Here is an 18,393-nt window from a genome sequence, read left to right on the forward strand (position 1 = left end):
CTTAGAAAGCATCACTACAAACAAAGCTAGTGGAGGTGATGGAATTCCAGTTGAGCTATTTCAAATCCTGAAAGATGATGCTGTGAAAGTGCTGCACTCAATATGCCAGCAAATATGGAAAACTCAGCAGTGGCCACAGGACTGGAAAAGGACAGTTTTCATTCCAATCCCAAAGAAAGGCAATGCCAAGGAATGCTCAAATTACCGCACAAATGCACTCATCTCACACGCTAGTAAAGCAATGCTCAAAATTCTCCAAGCCAGGCTTCAGCAATACGTGAACTGTGAACTTCCAGATGTTCAAGCTGGTTTTAGAAAAGGCAGAGGAACCAGAGATCAAATTGCCAACATCCGCTGGATCATCGAAAAAGCACGAGAGTTCCAGAAAAGCATCTATTTCTGCTTTATTGACTATGCCAAAGCCTTTGACTGTGTGGATCACAATAAACTGTGGAAAATTCTTCAAGAGATGGGAATACCAGACCACCTGACCTGCCTCTTGAGAAACCTATATGTAGGTCAGAAAGCAACAGTTAGAACTGGACATGGAACAACAGACTGGTTCCAAATAGGAAAAGGAATACATCAAGGCTGTATATTGTCACCCTGCTTATTTAACTTATACACAGAGTGTACACATTAAGTATATATAATTTTATTTAAAAATTAAAGAATGAGTAAGTACAATAAATTCAGTGAAAATGAAGCAAGCATGATGAGGTTATGATTTACTACTGAGATGGTCCACAGAAAGCTGTAGTTCTTGGCCACAGTGTGATGGATTGACAAGTAATAAACAGAATTCTGAAAAGCATGGCCATGGTGAGGATGCTTGAAGGAAATGGGGAAAGAGAGACAAAGAAGAAAAGGAAGAGTGTTAGCATGGGTAGTGCCTTTCTCAGTGGGTTACCAAAAGCAACAGAGGAAACTTGGCATGGAAAACAATTAAAGTACCTGGTTCATAGCATCAAAATGTTACATTTTATTATTAGTTCCCTTAAATCTCTTTGAGGGCTTGCCAGGTGGCTCAGTGATAAAGAATCGACCTGCAAAGCAGGAGATGAGGTTTAGATCCCTGGGTCTGGAAGATCACCTGGAGAAGGAAATGGCAACCAACTCCAGTCTTCTTGCCTGGGAAATCCCATGGACAGTGTAGCCTGGCGGGCTACAGTCCATGGAGTCGCAAAAAATTCAGACACAACTTAACAACTAAACAACAACAATGGTAAATCCCTTTGGGAACATGATAGGAACCCAGGGTAGGAAATAGAGTGGTTGATTAATTAACCAGTCTGTTTTTGTCTAAAGTGTGTGATTATGTTTTAATTAAAAAAAAAAAAATCTAGAATTGTGTGTGAGATAGATTTGGATGTCAGTGAAGATCACCAAGATCATGTTCTCACGAGTGAAGGAGGGAAGTGGGCGTGAGAAAAGGCAGATATCTGTAAAGTTGGCCTGAAAGGTCACATGTTTATTATATTCTCACTTCTCTGCTTTCCCCCTCACTCACTGTACTTCACCAAGTTCGGCCCCCTTGCTGTCCCTCCAACATGCCCTAGTCACTCCCACATAAGGTCTTCTCACCTGTTTCCTCTGCCTAGAAATTCTTCCCCTGAAAATCTGCATGGCTTACACACCATCTTCTCCCAGTCTTTGTTCAAATGTCACCTTCTCGATGTGGCTTTCCACGACCAACTCATTTCAAACTGCAGTACCTTCTCTCTCACTTCCTGTCCTCTTTCCCTGTTTTATTTTTCTCCTGACTGTCTTTTCACATCTTGTATAATTTACTTGTCTGACTTTTCCCCACAAGAAAGTAAATCCCATGAGGACTGGATTTTGGGGTCTGATTTGTCTCTGATAAATCTCCATCACCTAGAACAATGATAATACATGGTCATCAGTAAGTATCGGTAACTCAATAAAGCCTTGGGGGAGAAGGAGTTAAGGGTATTTTCTAAAGCGTGAAGGAGAAAGTGATTAACAAAGGAAGGGTTTTAGAAAGGGAAGAAGAAGGCTCTCTAAAGGAAAAAGGACCTGGTCAGGACCTGAACACTGAGTAGTCTCATGACAGGAAACTAAGAAGTGATGATGGGAGAGAGGAGAGAAGCCGAGGCTATAAAGGTTTCCGTTCTGGGTGGTTGTGTGTTAGGGACCATGACCAAACACGTCCATGACTAAGCCCTGGTTCTGGTAACGTGAGCTGCAACAAGGATCTCTGCACTATAAAGCCACCAGAAAGGAAGGAATGTGATCTTTGGTATCAGACAGGCTTGGATTCAATTCTTATCTCTGCCACCTACTAGCTCTGTAACCCAGGGAAAGTTATTTCGCTTCTCTAATACTGTTTCCTTATATTAAAAAACGAAGTCATATTATCACATAGTTATTAAGAGTATGAAATGTGAAAATGCATAAAGAGCAAGTCTAAAGCTAAGGCTTTACACATTCCAGGCCAAGAAGGATGCTGTGATGATAGGAAGAGTCCAGTAAGCAAAATTAATCTTAAAATAAATCAGCACCTTGTATTTTTTAATTCCCTGAAGAAGAAAGCAATGACCAAATCAATTCCTTTTGTTGTGATCATTGTCATTGTATCCTTTATCCTCCACTTACCTCACATCACAACTGCTCACCTGTCTTTTATGTGGCACACAGTCATCCATGTTAAATAATTAATTTAAATTGTTTGGAAAATATTTCAGACTTTTCCCAAATTAATCACCGTAAGGCCTCTAGCATTTCCCTGCCCTTCCCTCTCTGGCAGTGAGAGGGACAGTCACTGGGAAGATGGTTAGAGTCCAGGTTAAGAGGCTGGGTTTTGCTTTCTAATGTCACAAAGAGCCAACCAAATTGGCTCTTACAGAACATGTTCTGTCTCCTACATTCAACTCAGAACTGACTGGAGTTGACTTCCGACTTAATTGAATTTCTAGTGATAACATAAAGGGTAATTTTTAACCTCAGTGAAAAAACATTTTAAGTTTTAATAGAAATGGGCTTCAAAAAGTTTCAAATCTCATCTAACCTCATGGCAGTTCATGAATTAATATAGCAAGACATTTTCTATAAAGCGATGTTTTCTTCTAAACCCCTTCTTCTTTCCTAGAAACCAAGGCTCATGGTTATGTTTCTCTGGACATGTACAAGGCTAAATAACAGTAAATATTCAAACTGAAGAAGAAATAAACAGCCAGCAAACAATATCTAGCTATCTAAACAAAGCAAATAACTGTCTATCATGGGGTAATACTTGCTGTATTACTTGCCTACAAAGTATGTCATAATATAAGGCCAACTATTGAATGCTGAAAAGGATTTGCCATGTTGTGAATGCAAACATAACCTTGAAACAGAAATGACAAAAAGCAAGTATGACTTATTTACATGCCAGACTATATAATACGAATCTTTTATAAAGACTTGACTGAACGGAGTATGAAGACAAGTCTTTTAAAACGCTCTACTTGATGTCAAGAGATTGTCAGATACACATGTCCCCTTAAAGTTACAGAATCTCCAGGTCAGGCTCTAGGAAGCGATTGCTTTCAGAAACAGAATTAAAATAAAGCAACTGAGAAACAAGCAATGCTGGCCACCACCAATGTGCTACAGTTTGATCACTGTCCTACTGATGCTGAGGCCACAAGTGTGCATGGTGACGACACTCAGTTCAGTTCGACACACAGAACAAACACTGAGGGCTTGCAAAGGCCCAGCCCTGGAACAGACCGGTACCACCCATTGCTGTTACTAAACCACTGTACATGAGGCCATCGCAGGGCCTCTGCACTCGCTGTGTCCTTGGCCTGAAAGCTCCCACAGCCCTTCCCCTGTATCCATTCTCCCTCTACATCCCTAGGGCAGCCTTCCTGAGACGCTGACTAGGCCTTCCCTCCTTCAGTGTTTTCATATTTGGATCGATTTCTGTGTGTCTCTGGTTAATAGCCATATCCTCTGTGAACCTAAACTCCAGAGAAACTGATAACTGTGTCCCCAGTGCTGAGCAAAATGCCTGGAAGACAGAGGCTCCCAAATTCTGGGTGAATAAATGAAAGAACATGGACAGGAAATGGAAAGAGATACCAATGCTGAGATTGTTGAAGTTGGGTCATGTAATGCCAAGGGGCCTTAATCTTGAACTGTTGTGTAAAGCCATCTCTGGATGGCTTCAGCTCTGACTTCTGCATGAGTCTGACTTCCTAGAGTAAAGGGGTCACTCTTTCCATAACCCATGCAATTTGATACAGACCCTTAGGCCAAGATCAGAACAAAATTCAGCTGGAGATGAGTAAGACTGAAATGATCTGGGCCCCTTTAAGAAAGTGATAGGTGCCATTGATATTTTTGTTCCCAGAAGCTTATCGGCATGTATTCAGCCCTCAACAAACTCCACAGGCCTGCTCATGACAGGACGCATAGAGCTGTTCTCTAAACCAGGCAAGAGACACAGTGAAGCGAGGATCAAGGCAGCATGCATGCCTTGGCAGTGTTCCTCTTTTCAGTGGTCCACGAACAACACTTGTTAGATGGAGTTGAATGAATTCTTCCCCTGCAGTAAATCTGCAGTAAGCAAGGATTTATGTCACATTATTTTTTGACCTCCAGAAAAGAACATTTAATCAGTCGTTTTAATACAAATGAAATTTCCAGTTATCATACCCAGTGACTCCTGCCAGAATTAAATCATATGTTACCAATCAGTGCCAGCACCCAGTGTGGGCAATCAGAAAATGTCTGTTCATTCTAAGTAAGAAGTATTTTCAGAGATGGCTGGCAGTTGCTTATTAGCCTGAGATTTCTAGGTGATGGTGGTGAAAAAGAAGTGAAAGTCGCTCAGTCGTGTCGGACTCTTTGCGACCCCATGGACTATGCAGTCCATGGAATTCTCCAGGCCAGAATACTGGAGTGGGTAGCCTTTCCTTTCTCCAGGGGATCTTCCCAATCCAGGGATCAAATCCAGGTCTCCCACATTGCAGTTGGATTCTTTACCAGCTAAGCCACAAGGGAAGCTCTCACAAAAAAAATACAAAGTTCTCTGATTATTGCTTCCTCATTCTTTTTCTTCATTGTCATTACCATTGTTATGACCGTATCACCAATGTTTAAGCCATTTCTTTCTGCCTTCACTTACTAAGTCACTTGGTGAATACTGTGAAGGTCAGCTCTCAGAATGAGAGGGAAAGAAAGAGGGAGGGAGGAAGAGTGGATAAATGAATGAATAAAAGATGCTGGTCCATGGGAGGGGAGATAAGAGACTGCTGACTGACAATGAAAGCCGTGTGTTTTCCCATGCAAGGAACAGAGTCCCAGAGTAAAGGGATCACTCTTTTCTCATCCTTCTGAGAATTGTCTAAAACATGGATATCTTTCTTGTTTTTCCTTTCCCCTCCCCATTTCCTCTTTTACCTTTTCTTCCTATAGTAATTAGGAGGAGCAGAAGCACATCATATCTTTCAGTATCCCACAGTAGCCAATGATTACTTATAGCTAGTTATTTACTTCTCTCTATTTTTTACCTTGTTTTGTATGGTTATGAAAAAAAAAAGTCTGTTGCTAAGTTGCATCTGACTTTTTGTGACGCTATGGACTGTAGCGCGCCAGGCTCCTCTGCCCATGGGATTTCCCAGGCAAGAATACTGAAGTGGGTTGTCATTTCCTTCTCTAGTGGCTCTTCCCTAAACCTGGGTCTCCTGCATTGGCAGGCAGATTCTTTATCACTGAGCCACCAAGGAAAACACATAATCACGCAAAATTTTAAAAATAGATAACTGAAGAAATTACTGCAAAGAGGACAAAGATAAAGCCATCTTGATGAGAGAGAAATTCAAATTCACTCTTTGATCCATAGGTTCATAAAATCATAATGAACCAGTTGTGGAGCCATGAAATTAAAAGACGCTCCTTGGAAGAAAAGCTGTGACAAACCTAGACAGCATATTAAAAAGTGGAGACATCACTTTGCCTACAAAATCCTGCATAGTCAGAGCTATGGTTTTACAGTAGTCATGTATGGATATGAGAGTTGGACCATAAAGAAAGCTGAGTGCTGAAAAATCGATGGTTTTGAACTGTGGTGTTGGAGAAGACTCTTGAGAGTCCCATGGACTGCAAGGAGTTCAAACCAGTCAGTCCTAAAGGAAATGAACCCTGACTATTCATTGGAAGGACTGATGCTGAAGCTGAAACTCTAATACTCTGGCCACCTGATGCGAAGAGCTGACTCATTTGAAAAGACCCTGATGCTGGAAATAATCGAAGGCGGGAGGAGAAGGGGACGACAGAGGATGAGATGGTTGGATGGAATCACCGAGTCGATGGACATGACTTTGAGTAAGCCCTGGAAGTTGGTGATGGACAGGAAAGCCTGACGTGCTGCCATCCGTGAGGTTACAGATTCGCACACAACTCAGGTGACTGAACAAGTTGTGGAGGAGACGCACAGCTGCTCCTCATGCAGAGACTTCCTGATAAGTCCACTAGAGGGCGCGGTGGAGCACAGTCAGCAGAAAGCTCTTGGGGAGTAAAGTGACTGACCTCCCCAGCAACCTTGTCAGGATTAGCCAATGGGTGAATGCCAGTGCTCAATTCCCTATGTGTCCAGAAATGTGATCCCAATACTCAGTTTGAGACAATCTGAGCTTACTCTGCAAATACTTCATGTATCCTGTAAGCAGTCTTTTGGTGTGTTTTTTTCCTATCACTTGATGAGTGGTGGAAGGCAATGAGGTAGACATTACAATGACTTCACAGGTATGTGAAACCACTAGGGGCTCAGTGAGGTGAAAGAGGAGAGTTGCAGGTGACTCTGCCAGGAGAAATGACTGCTCCAATCATAGAACTAGTGCCCAGTAGGCTGCCGTTCTCTTCTCCCCGGACAGGTAGCCGTTTTCTGGTACAGCCTTTTGGAATGTAGTTCTTGACTTGGGCCAGCCTAGGGAAGGAAGGATTGGTTACCTCACATCAGCCCCCTTCTAGAAGGACTGGGGAAATGGGAGCAATGGTAGAACTCATCAGGAGATTCAAGTCATCTATTGTTACGATATGCTTGTGTTTTCAACACCTGAGCTAAACTGCAGATGAGCTGTTGTATAGCTTCTAAGATTACTTTTTAGCCCTTACCTCATGCCAGGCATTCTTCTAAGTACTTTATACACTCACCCTATAGAAAAGTACTGTTATTTTACATGTGAGGAATTTGAGAAAGAGAGAAAGGTCAGTAGATTCTACCAAGATCACACATCTAACTTCGAACTAAGGCAGGCTTCAGTTCATGTTATCTGGTTCTGGAATTGATGCTTTTAATAGCTAAGCTACAAATCTCCAAATGATTTGCAAAACTGTCTCGTAGACTCTGGATGCAGTATCATGTGTCTAATGCAATGGCTTCCTAGCAGTTAGGAGCCAGATGGAAATCTGTTTTCTTGGCAGCATTTGACTGCATTGACCCAACATCTGGCACATAGTCTTCCCTCACAAATATTTGCTGAGTTGGGCTGACTGGCCCTGCTTTTGGAAATCCTCCGTCACCTTGGCTTCTCTAATAATGTAGCCCCTGACTTTCTTGCAGCCTCCCTGGATCCTCCTTCTCAATCTCCCTTTCTCCTGCCAGTATGTTACATGAAAGTTTTCCCCATCATTCCATCCTAGGCTCTGTCTTCTCCCAGGACCCATCCTCCTTGGAGCTCTCAGTTACTCCAATTACTGTCTACACACTGATGTCTCACAAATATTCATTTGCAACCTAATTTCACTCCTAAGATTCAGACTCACATGACCAGCCCTCTGCTGGAAGATGATATCTCATATGCAGTCAAAAGCAATCTGTCCAAATTTTATTTCATTTTTGTACCTCCGGGCCTTCCAAGGTTATTTTTCCTGTTTATTTGCTCAGATAACGACACCTTGATCCAAACACCTGCCCAAGCTGGAAAACTGGGAGTTATTCTGACTTCTCTCTTTTATTTATTTCCTACATTCAGCTATGTACCAACCCTGTCGGGCCCACACTTGAAACTTTCCCACTTCTTTTCTTCCCTATAGCCTTCACCCTAGAGTCCAGGCCACCTTCCACTTACCCTGGGGCATGGCATCTTGTAAGGACCAGCTGGACAGTATTCCTCTGTGGAATTTTAAGGATGTAACTTCTTACTTCATCCTCATCTCTTTACTGCTCACAGAGTGCCTTCAATATTCTCACCAGACTTCAGTTGTCTCACACTGCTTGGAGCATTCTGCTCCTTGATTGCTCTCTTTCTCTGTGTCTTGCTAATTCTTGTCAGTCTTCAAGCCTAGTTGTTAAGTCACTTCTTCCAGAAAATCTTCCCTGAGTTCCATGCCTTGGTTATGCGTTCCTCCTCTGGAATCTCACAGCACTGTGTATTTTTTCCACCAGAGTACTTCCCATCTTATACTGCAGTTCTTTTTCACTCTTTATGAGGGAAAGGAAACAACCTGCAATAACAACAAATTCCAAAATTGCATTTCTTCATTTATACTTGATATAAATTTATTTATCCTAACAGAGTCAATATAAGGCCAAGCTAGTAGCTGAGTGCTCTGCTCCACAGTTATTTGACACCCCAGGCTTCCAGCTTTGTTACATGTGATGCTGACTTCCAAATCACTCTGCATCATAATATCTGGATAGCTCATGAAGAAAGATCATGTAGGATCGTGTGTGGGATGTTTTTATATGACAAGCCTTGAAGCAACAGCCATCACTCTTACTCACAGTCTATTGCCTGGGACTTGATACATGGCCACCACATCGAACTGCACAGGAGGCTGGGAAGTGTAGTTTCTCTGTGCCTGAAAGAAGAGAACTGGGTCTGGTGATCAACCAGTAATCTGCCACAATGACCTTTTTTCTCACTAAATTATATGTTCCGTGAGGGCAGGGGCAAAAATTCTCTTTTTCTGCACTTTATCCTCAATGCTAGTACACAGTGGGAACTCGCTAAGTATTTGTTGAATAAATGAAACTGTGTGTATCCTGTCTTTAAAAGACTTTTTTTCTGCCCATCCTGATGCTGGCTGCACATTTTTTTCCTCAAATAGCATCATCTGAAACAGCATCTAACATGTCTGACTGATTCATGGAGCTGGGGTGTAGTATGTCTTTGGTGTTCATTGGTAGGCTGTGTTGCAAAATGATGCTTGTTGATCATCTCTTATGTGACCTACAACTGGTGCTAATGGTAAAGAAATCACCTGCCAATGTAGGAGACATAGGAGAAGCGGGTTCAATTCCTGGGTCAGGAAGATTCCCTGGAGAAGGATATGGCAACCCACTCCAGTATTCTTACTTGGAGAATCCCATAGACCGAGGAGCCTGGCAGGCTACAGTCCATAAGTTGCATAGAGTTGGACATGACTGAAGTGACTTCACACACACACACACACACACACACACACACACGAGCCATGATGCCAATTTATTTATTTATCTTATATATACTTCTTTCAGAGATTCAATTACCCTTGTTTTCTATTTAAGGCATGCCCTTTCCAGGAACTGAGATATCTGGGAAGTTGCCAGGCTATTCACTACTAATTAAAGCTTGAGGGTGAAAGAATATATTGGCTGCCATACTGTAAAGATATTGAGAATATTGTACACATTTTACAGTACCCTTTTTATAGAAACTGGGGAGAAAATTCTTTCTAATCATAATAAAAAGAATAGCAGTTGTTTTCTTTAAAATTGATTGTTTTTTATCTTATAATGTTCATCAGTGGTATAACAAATGCTCTTTATTTCTTAACATTGTTACTAGAACATTCTGACCAAATGTGCAGTCCATATCTAAGAGAATATTACATCAAGAAATACATTATGTAATATCCCCAGCTAGGTTTTAACAACACTCAACATTCTTTATCTAACTTTATTTTTCCTACCCTTATTTTCCCTTTCTATCGACTTCTTTTATCTTCTTGTATTTGCATATTTATGTAAGCCTCCATGAATATGTTTTGGAGCAAAGGAGAAATACATAGAAATAAAATCTATTAAACATTTGTCTTCCCAAGAGACATAACATGTTTCAGTGGCTATAGTTGAGTATTTTTGTATTTCAATCTACCTTGCTTTATCTCTAGAGGTATTTTCAAATGAAAATGAATTAGTCTTTCATTTTGGGGGGAAGGGAAGAAGGAGGAAAAATGGGAAATTATGGCTTATGAAGATTAAGATGATTTAGAAAGCCAAGAATTGAAGTAAATGTGAAACCATATTTCATATGTGAAAAAATTATATATAATTGTGAAAATTCACTACAAGATAAGTTCCATAAGGGTGAAGATCTTGTCTTCATTGTTCCAACTGCATGTGAATCATCTTGCACATAGTAGACACTAAAATAAAATATTTTGAAAGTATGAATGTAATACACTTGTACTAAGGAGAACTGGGTTAATATAAAATAAATAATATTGAGCATTGGGTGTGCAACCACAAGCATAGAACTTTTGGACTCTATAATTTATAAAATGAAGCCATCAGACTATGTGTGCACTAAGATTTAGTGGCACCCCACTCCAGTACTCTTGCCTGGAAAATCCCATGGACGGAGGAGCCTGGTGGGCTGCAGTCCATGGGGTCACTAGAGTCAGACACAACTGAGCGACTTCCCTTTCACTTTTCACTTTCATACATTGGAGAAGGCAATGGAACCCCACTCCAGTATTCTTGCCTCGAAAATCCCATGGACGGAGGAGCCTGGTGGGCTGCAGTCCATGGGGTCACTAGAGTCAGACACAACTGAGCGACTTCCCTTTCACTTTTCACTTTCATACATTGGAGAAGGAAATGGCAACCCACTCCAGTGTTCTTGCCTGGAGAATCCCAGGGACGGGGGAGCCTGGTGGGCTGCCATCTATGGGGTCGCACAGAGTCGGACACGACTGAAGCGACTTAGCAGCAGCAGCAGCAGCAAGATTCTTTCTAAATCCAATACTCCATGTTCTACATGTCACCTTTTTTAAGTATAGTGGCACATTTAAACATATGAAAGTAAATTCCTATGACAGTTTGGAAATTTTGTTTTCAAAATAGGTTATCGAACTCCATCATCAACAGCCCATGTAGATGTGAGCACATCAACTTCAAACGTCATCCCTCCAAGTGTTCAAAGTGAGTAGCAAGACTCCTCATGTGACTCCAAAGAGACAATACAACCACAGATTTTATTGCAGCTATAATATTGAGGTTTGGGGGAAAACTGCATTTTTCATTTTATGTTGATATTTTGCTTTTGAGTTACTCTGTGGGAAATTGTAATCCAGTGACTATATATTGATGTGACAATTACTATAATCTTAAAAATATGGATTGGTGATTTGCTATTCCATTGTACCTGTCATTTGTCATGGGATTTTAAGAGTAATATTAAAGTAATCTTGAGAGTACTCCCGGTGATCTGAGTTGGTGACAAGAAGAGAAAAAAAAAAGAAAATCTCTGCTTTCTTTGGGCATTAAACATAAACTACAGACTTTAGCTTAACACAAGCCAGCTAGCGTTCTCTGTGTCAGGAAGCATTATTTTCAATTTCAGATTTCCCTGAAGTCATACAGACTAAAAATTCAGCACATCAAAGTAAAATTAAATTACAACGTTATTAGAGAATAGAATTGTGAAATTTTTGTCTTTAAGCCAGTAATTCCGATGTGCCTACCCGAGGCTTCAACTACTCCTGGACTTCCAGTGGGAAAGACGCCAAACACTGTGAGTGAAATGTGAGTCCCTGGAGTCCTCCGGGCCTCACTCATTTATCCAATACATATACTGAACAACTACTGTGTGCTTTGTTTATGATCACATTAACAAATGTTTACAGGGCATCGACCATGTTTAAAGCATTGTTGTGGATGCTTGGGATATCTGTAAGCAAAACAGGTCTAAGTTCCACAATCGGGTGGATGAGAGACAGACAAATAATGAAAAGTGATATGGAGAAAACGAAGCAGAGAAGGGAGACAGCGAGAACCAAGAGCGAGGGGGCAGTGCCCTTCTAGTTAAGGTGGTCTTGGAAGGCCCTCCTGAGCAAAGTGACATCTGAATAAAGTGGAGATGAAAAAGCAAACTATGAGTAGATCTGGGGGAAAAGAGAACTCTCTAGAATGTGCATATCACTAGAAAAAGGAAAAAAAAGAAGCTCAGTGTGAAGCACAAAAATAGTTTGTTACTTGCCATGTGACCAAGTAGCAGCGGGGTCTGTTGATGCTGCCTTAGCAGGTATTGACAGGGTCTAAAAAGGAAATACACTGCCTGTTAGTGGTCAAGACGAAGATGAGTGTGGTCTTAAGTGGCAAAGGATGTGGCTGAAGCAAAGAGAAGTGAAGCCCCTGGGTACCACAGGTTCAGGACTCCGAATTTAATTCCTGGGCGCTTTGCCACAGAGTAAATGTGCGTGTGCCTTTTTAAAAGCATTTAAATTATACATTGAAAACCTCCAAACATCTTTTATACCCACTGACTCAGTCATCTCACTGATGGGAACTTGTCCTTAGGAAATAAATCAAAGAGGAAAAAGGAACCTATATAATATTTATCTTTGAGCATTATTTATTTATCTTTTTTATGGACTTCAGGCTTCCCAGGTGGCTCAGTGGCAAAGAATCTGCCTGCTGATACAGGAGATGAAAGAGACACAAGTTTGACCCCTGTGTTGGGAAGATCCCCTGGAGTAGGAAATGGCAACCCACTCCAGTCTTCTTGCCTGGAAAAGTCAATGGACAGGAGCCTGGCATGCTATAGTCCATGGGATCACAATGCATCGGACACGACTGAGTGACTGAGCTTGAGCTCGATGGAGCTCAGGTTCACAAATTTAGGTTAATCATAATCTTCAGTTCATGATACTTTCATCATTAGTCTAGGCATGACCCTCTGTAATTGAATGTAATATATATCTCTCAACAAATATGTTGATAATATAACAGACACCTGTGAACATAGTACCCAAATACAAGAATGGAAAGGAAGAGAGAGACCACACAGGAGAGGAGAAAAAGCACACAAAGAGATCACAGGCAGCATGACCGTGATGTATGTCAAAGGTGGTGTCCAGAGTGCTGTGCAGACATCATTCAGCAAGTGGACCCAGGAATGCTGATTTTTTTAATAAGAAAAACACATTAAAATGTACCCCCACCATGTACATTACACAAAAATAAACTCCATATAGTTTAAAATATTTATGTCAAAAAGCCAAATATTAAAACATGTAATAAAATCAGGGTGATTTCCTTCCCAGCTTCGGGCTAGGGAAGGGCAGAGGAAAGAAGAGACACTAGACATAAAAATGACTGAAAAATTAAATTAAGAAAATTCTTTTCCTTACGACTCCTTCAAGAAAGTTTTTAAAAAGGCAAGCTATAATCTGGGAGAAGATATTTGCCACATGTTTGAAAAAGGATCAAAAATATATAGTTGACAAAGGATCAAAACTTTAAATCAAGAATATATAAAGAACGTCTACAAAGCAGTTTTTTAAAAGACAAAAAGCAGTAGGAAATGAGCAAATAGGTACATCACAGAAGGCAACATCTAAGTAGCCAGAAAACATTTAGAGATTCTAAGCCTTTCTAACAATCAGGACATGCCAGTGAAGACTAAAGTCAGAAAGTTATTTTATACATAACCAATTTGCAAAAATGAACAAGTCTAAAATTGCCGAGAGTTGTATAGGATGCAGATCAATGAAATTTGTTATATGTTGCTGGTGAGAGTATTAATTATTACCATCTCTTTCCACTACTTAGGCATTATTTTTTATAGCTAAAGAGTTTTATACCAGACAATCCAACACTTCTACTTCAAGTATTAGTCACTCAGTCATGTTTCAGCCCCATGTACCATAGCCCACCAGGCTCCTGTGTCCATGGGATTCTCCAGGCAGGAATCCTAGAGTGGGTAGCCATTCCCTTCTCCAGGGAATCTTCCTGACCTAGGGATGGAACCCACGTCTGCTGCACTGCAGGCAGATTCTTAACCAGGGAAGCCCACTCCTATATAAATACCCTCCCCCAAAAATAAACTATTACATGTGTCCAGGAGATTTGTATACAAATGTTGGTGAGGGGAACACTGCTTATAATAACAACAAAAAATAAAACTGTAAATAATCTATAGTTAGGAGTGTAGATAAGTAAGTTGTAATATAATCATAAAATACTATGCAACAATGAAAAATGAGTGAATGTCAGTCACATATGGCAGCGTGAATGAATTCTATTAGCACTATGTTGAATCAAAAAAGTAAATGCCAAGTGACAATATATGGAATGATAAATTCAAGTAAAATTTATTTTTTAAATTTAAAAAGTTTTTTTTCAATTTGTTTTGAAATGTAGTTGATTCACAATGTTGTGTTAGGTTCAAGTGTACAGCAAAGTGATTCAGTTATACATATACATAAATATATGTTCTTTTTTTACATTCTCTCTCACTGTAGGTTATTACAAAATATTGAGTATAGTTTCCTCTGCTATACAGTAGGTCCTTTGTTGATTATCTATTTTATATATAGTAATGTGTATTTTAATCCCAATCTAATTTACCCCTTCCCTGTCCTCCCCTTTGGTAACCATAAGTTTCTATGTCTGTGAGTCTATTTCTGTTTTGTAAATAAGTTCATTTGTATCATTCTTTTAATTCCACATAAAAGTATTATAATATGATGTTTGTCTTTCTCTGCCTAGCTTACTTCGCTTAGTGTGATACTATTTAGGTTTAAAACAAGTATTAATATAACCAAATAGTATATGGCTTAGATTTAATATTTGATAAAAATTTAAAATATGTAGACAATATTCAGACAATGTTTGCTTTTGAATGGACATACAAAAGATAGGAGAGGGAGTAAACATTTATAATGTTATTTATATAATTCCAAAATCTGTGTATGAGTTGGAGAATTATTAAGGAAAAATATGTTCAATAATAAGAGAATGTGGAATAGGATGAGATAACAACTCAATGAATATTATGAAGCCAAACAAAACAATAGCCAGTATGTACTACAGTGAGAAGAAATGATCTGCTTAATTGGAGGTTTTGAATTTTTCACTTATTGCTTTATTTAAATTATTACATTAGCATCTGTGCCCATACTAAAATCCTCTTCATCCAGTGCATCACAACAGTATACAGTACAGAGACCACCCAAGGTACTTTTTGCCCTAGAAACTAGAAAATTGAAAGGGTCTTATTTGAAAGTGCTTCCTAATTTACACAGGAATATTTTTATTCTTTTTAATAGAGTTCATAATGAAATAAACTATTGTAATCCTTCACAGTTTCTCTCCTTCCCCACTTGAAAACTTCATTTATCCTTAGACATCTCTTTATCATTCTTATCATAAAAATAGCCTTAGAAATTGTGAACTCTAGGAAGGGACTCTAAAACCCAGCAAACAATTTTTTCCTGGCAGGGAAAACTGCCTTCTTACTTATGCAAGAAGATCTTGTTAACTGGTTGCCATTTTTCATCTATAAGCTTAGAGAAAAAATTCCCTGCAGCGAGTTGCGGTATTTATAATCATTCACAAAAACACATTAGGGTCCAACAAGTTAATATTGATTGCTCACTCCCAAACTGTTTTTGAAACATGTTTTTACTCCTTGGATTGGACTGTAATATGACATCTAATACTAGATGATGCATTTGGCAAGATTCGTGGCAGGCATTGGTAATGGGAATTTTTTCTTTCAATATGTTTATTTCAATTGATTTATGAAATGCTCAGAGGCAGAAAAAGAATGATAATGGATCGATTTCTAGTGAAATAAACCCACTAGCAGTGTTTCTAGGGCCCTTGCTCTTTGTGAACACATTCTATGAGATATTTGCTTATACATACACTTTGTATAGTTCATATATATTAAATGCCACTAGAAGATTCTGAGCACATTGCATTTACACTAATCTCATACTTGTTTTAATATATTCTTTTGTTGTTATTTTGTTATTTATTAACTTGAAGAGGTCTAAACTGGAAATCAAGAATGTTAGAATCTTTATCCCAGTTCCTGCAGTCTAGAAGAGGAATGCATATTTTAGTGTAACCATCTATGAAATGGGGATACCAAAACTGACCTTCTAAATACCCGAAGTGTATGACCTTAATAATGTCCTGGGACATATTTTCATCCTGACACTCAGGTGATCAGGCCATGGAGCAGAAAATTGAAGCTTACTTTTTTTTTCCCCCTGGGTTTTCCAGTCATCCATCTGTCCCAGTGGAGCCTGAAGCCACTCTGAAATCAGTCTGTCTCAGACAAGCAGAAAAATGATATGAGTCTCCATGGGTCCTTAAACACTCCAATTTACCCATCATCAAATCATCAAGTTTATTTATGCATGCGCACATACACACACAAGCCTCAGGATACCTCTTATTGCTCTCACATGAGGTCTTCATTCTGTTCTTTGAACCTGGCATCCTTATTCTTCAAATTTTACATACTCTTCTTAACTCTTTTTATTTTAAATTTATTTGTAAATAGAAATATAATTGTTTTACAGAATTGTGTTAGTTCTGCCAAACATCAACATGAATTAGCCATAGCTCTTCTTAACTCTTACAATTGTACTGCTTATCCTGCCCCTGGTCCTGGCTATTTCTCCTCAGACTCCTGGTAATAATTTCATGAGAACCCCTCTACTTTTTATAGGCAGAGTGTGATATAAAAGCTGGAACTAAGGAGCTGAGGATCAATGGGAGGGACCCAGCAAAGCCAGGACCTACAACAATGCTAGGTCCTATCGCAGGCTGCACCAGGATCTCTTCAGCCCCTCTGTTCCCTGTTGGTCAGGATGCTGACTCTTTGAGTAATAAACTCACCATTCTTACCCTCAAATTCTAAAAATCTTACATGCCTCAGGTCACATCTCTTTCCATTTTCTCTTCTCTAAAACACTGTTCTGCTCCCGTTCTGTCACCTAATTCCTCATTAAGTCAGCCTCAAATTATAGATTTATTCCTCTGATTTAAAATTCTCTCCTTTGTTAAAATACCATGGGGATTCCATGGATTTCTACACTGTTAGTACACAAGCCCCACACTTCCAAAGCTTGTGAGTATCATGTTTGTTTTGTGGTCAGGAAGAGCATAAGGGTCCCATTTATAGATTAAGTGATCATGGCAAGAGTGGACAGTAAGTAGCTGGTGCCCACTGCATCTGATGGAAGGGGTGATGCTGACCCAGTACCTTGAAGAAAAAGATAGGGCAGAAGACCAAGATCAGTGAGGTCTCTATGTCATAGCCTTGATTCTGTGGCTATTGCTTGCCACCCTATGCCTTTGCTCTAAGGACAAAAATAAGGGCAGAAGTCAGAATGTCTTAAGGAAGATTGGTTACCCAGTAGAAAGTCTGTACATATAAAAATTATGCCAGAATTTTAGAGAAGTTCACGTTGCCTCAAGAACCCCAAAAGAGTAACAGAAATTATCTGTGATGTTGTCAGAAGAGGGTCTGCCAAACCAGATAATCTTGGGCTTTAATATGACACAAAATAGATCTTCCTGCAAAAGGAAAGATGCCTAACATGTCATAATATTATTGAGAACTGTAAGCTGGTTACAGATGAATGTCAAAAAATGTTATTGCAACTCAGGAAAAAGACAATACTATCAAAGTTGATCTTGTTTTTACTATAGAAAAGAAGTACCCTTTTATGGTAAAATGGTATGCTAAGTAACGTAGTCTCCTTGTCAAATAATGTTTATTTTATCAAAAGCTAAATTTAAAAGAACTGTGGAAGAAACTGATGCTATGCTGAAGGAAGGATATAAAAATTTATTTGAGAAACTCAGATTGCTGGGAGAAATATCAATAACCTCAGATATGCAGATGACACCACCTTTATGGCAGAAAGTGAAGAGGAACTCAAAAGCCTCTTGATGAAAGTAAAAGTGGAGAGTGAAAAAGTTGGCTTAAAGCTCAACATTCAGAAAACGAAGATCATGGCATCCGGTCTCACCACTTCATGGGAAGTAGATGGGGAAACAGTAGAAACAGTGTCAGACTTTATTTTTCTGGGCTCCAAAATCACTACAGATGGTGACTGCAGCCATGAAATTAAAAGACGCTTACTCCTTGGAAGGAAAGTTATGACCAACCTAGATAGCATATTCAAAAGCAGAGACCTTACTTTGCCAACAAAGGTTCGTCTAGTCAAGGCTATGGTTTTTCCTGTGGTCATGTATGGATGTGAGAGTTGGACTGTGAAGAAGGCTGAGCACCAAAGAATTGATGCTTTTGAAGTGTGGTGTTGGAGAAGTCTCTTGAAAGTCCCTTGGACTGCAAGGAGATCCAACCAGTCCATTCTGAAGGAGATCAGCCCTGGGATTTCTTTGGAAGGAATGATGCTAAAGCTGAAACT

General features: G+C 39.7%; 1 protein-coding gene and 1 pseudogene across 1 annotated transcript in view; both read left to right on the forward strand.

The window, feature by feature from the left end:
* The window catches only part of CD96 (CD96 molecule), a 95,792-nt gene that overhangs the window by 66,642 nt on the left and 10,757 nt on the right, over window positions 1–18,393 (forward strand). The window contains exons 9-10 of the mRNA XM_010852725.1: window positions 11,060–11,137; window positions 11,658–11,729. Coding sequence (XP_010851027.1) covers window positions 11,060–11,137; window positions 11,658–11,729 — 150 coding nt within the window. The remainder of the gene's footprint in view (window positions 1–11,059; window positions 11,138–11,657; window positions 11,730–18,393) is intronic.
* The window catches only part of LOC104997805, a 2,012-nt pseudogene continuing 1,005 nt past the window's right edge, over window positions 17,387–18,393 (forward strand).

This window comes from Bison bison, unplaced genomic scaffold, assembly GCF_000754665.1.
Source record: "Bison bison bison isolate TAMUID 2011002044 unplaced genomic scaffold, Bison_UMD1.0 scf7180017864314, whole genome shotgun sequence".
Taxonomy (NCBI): Eukaryota; Metazoa; Chordata; class Mammalia; order Artiodactyla; family Bovidae; genus Bison; species Bison bison.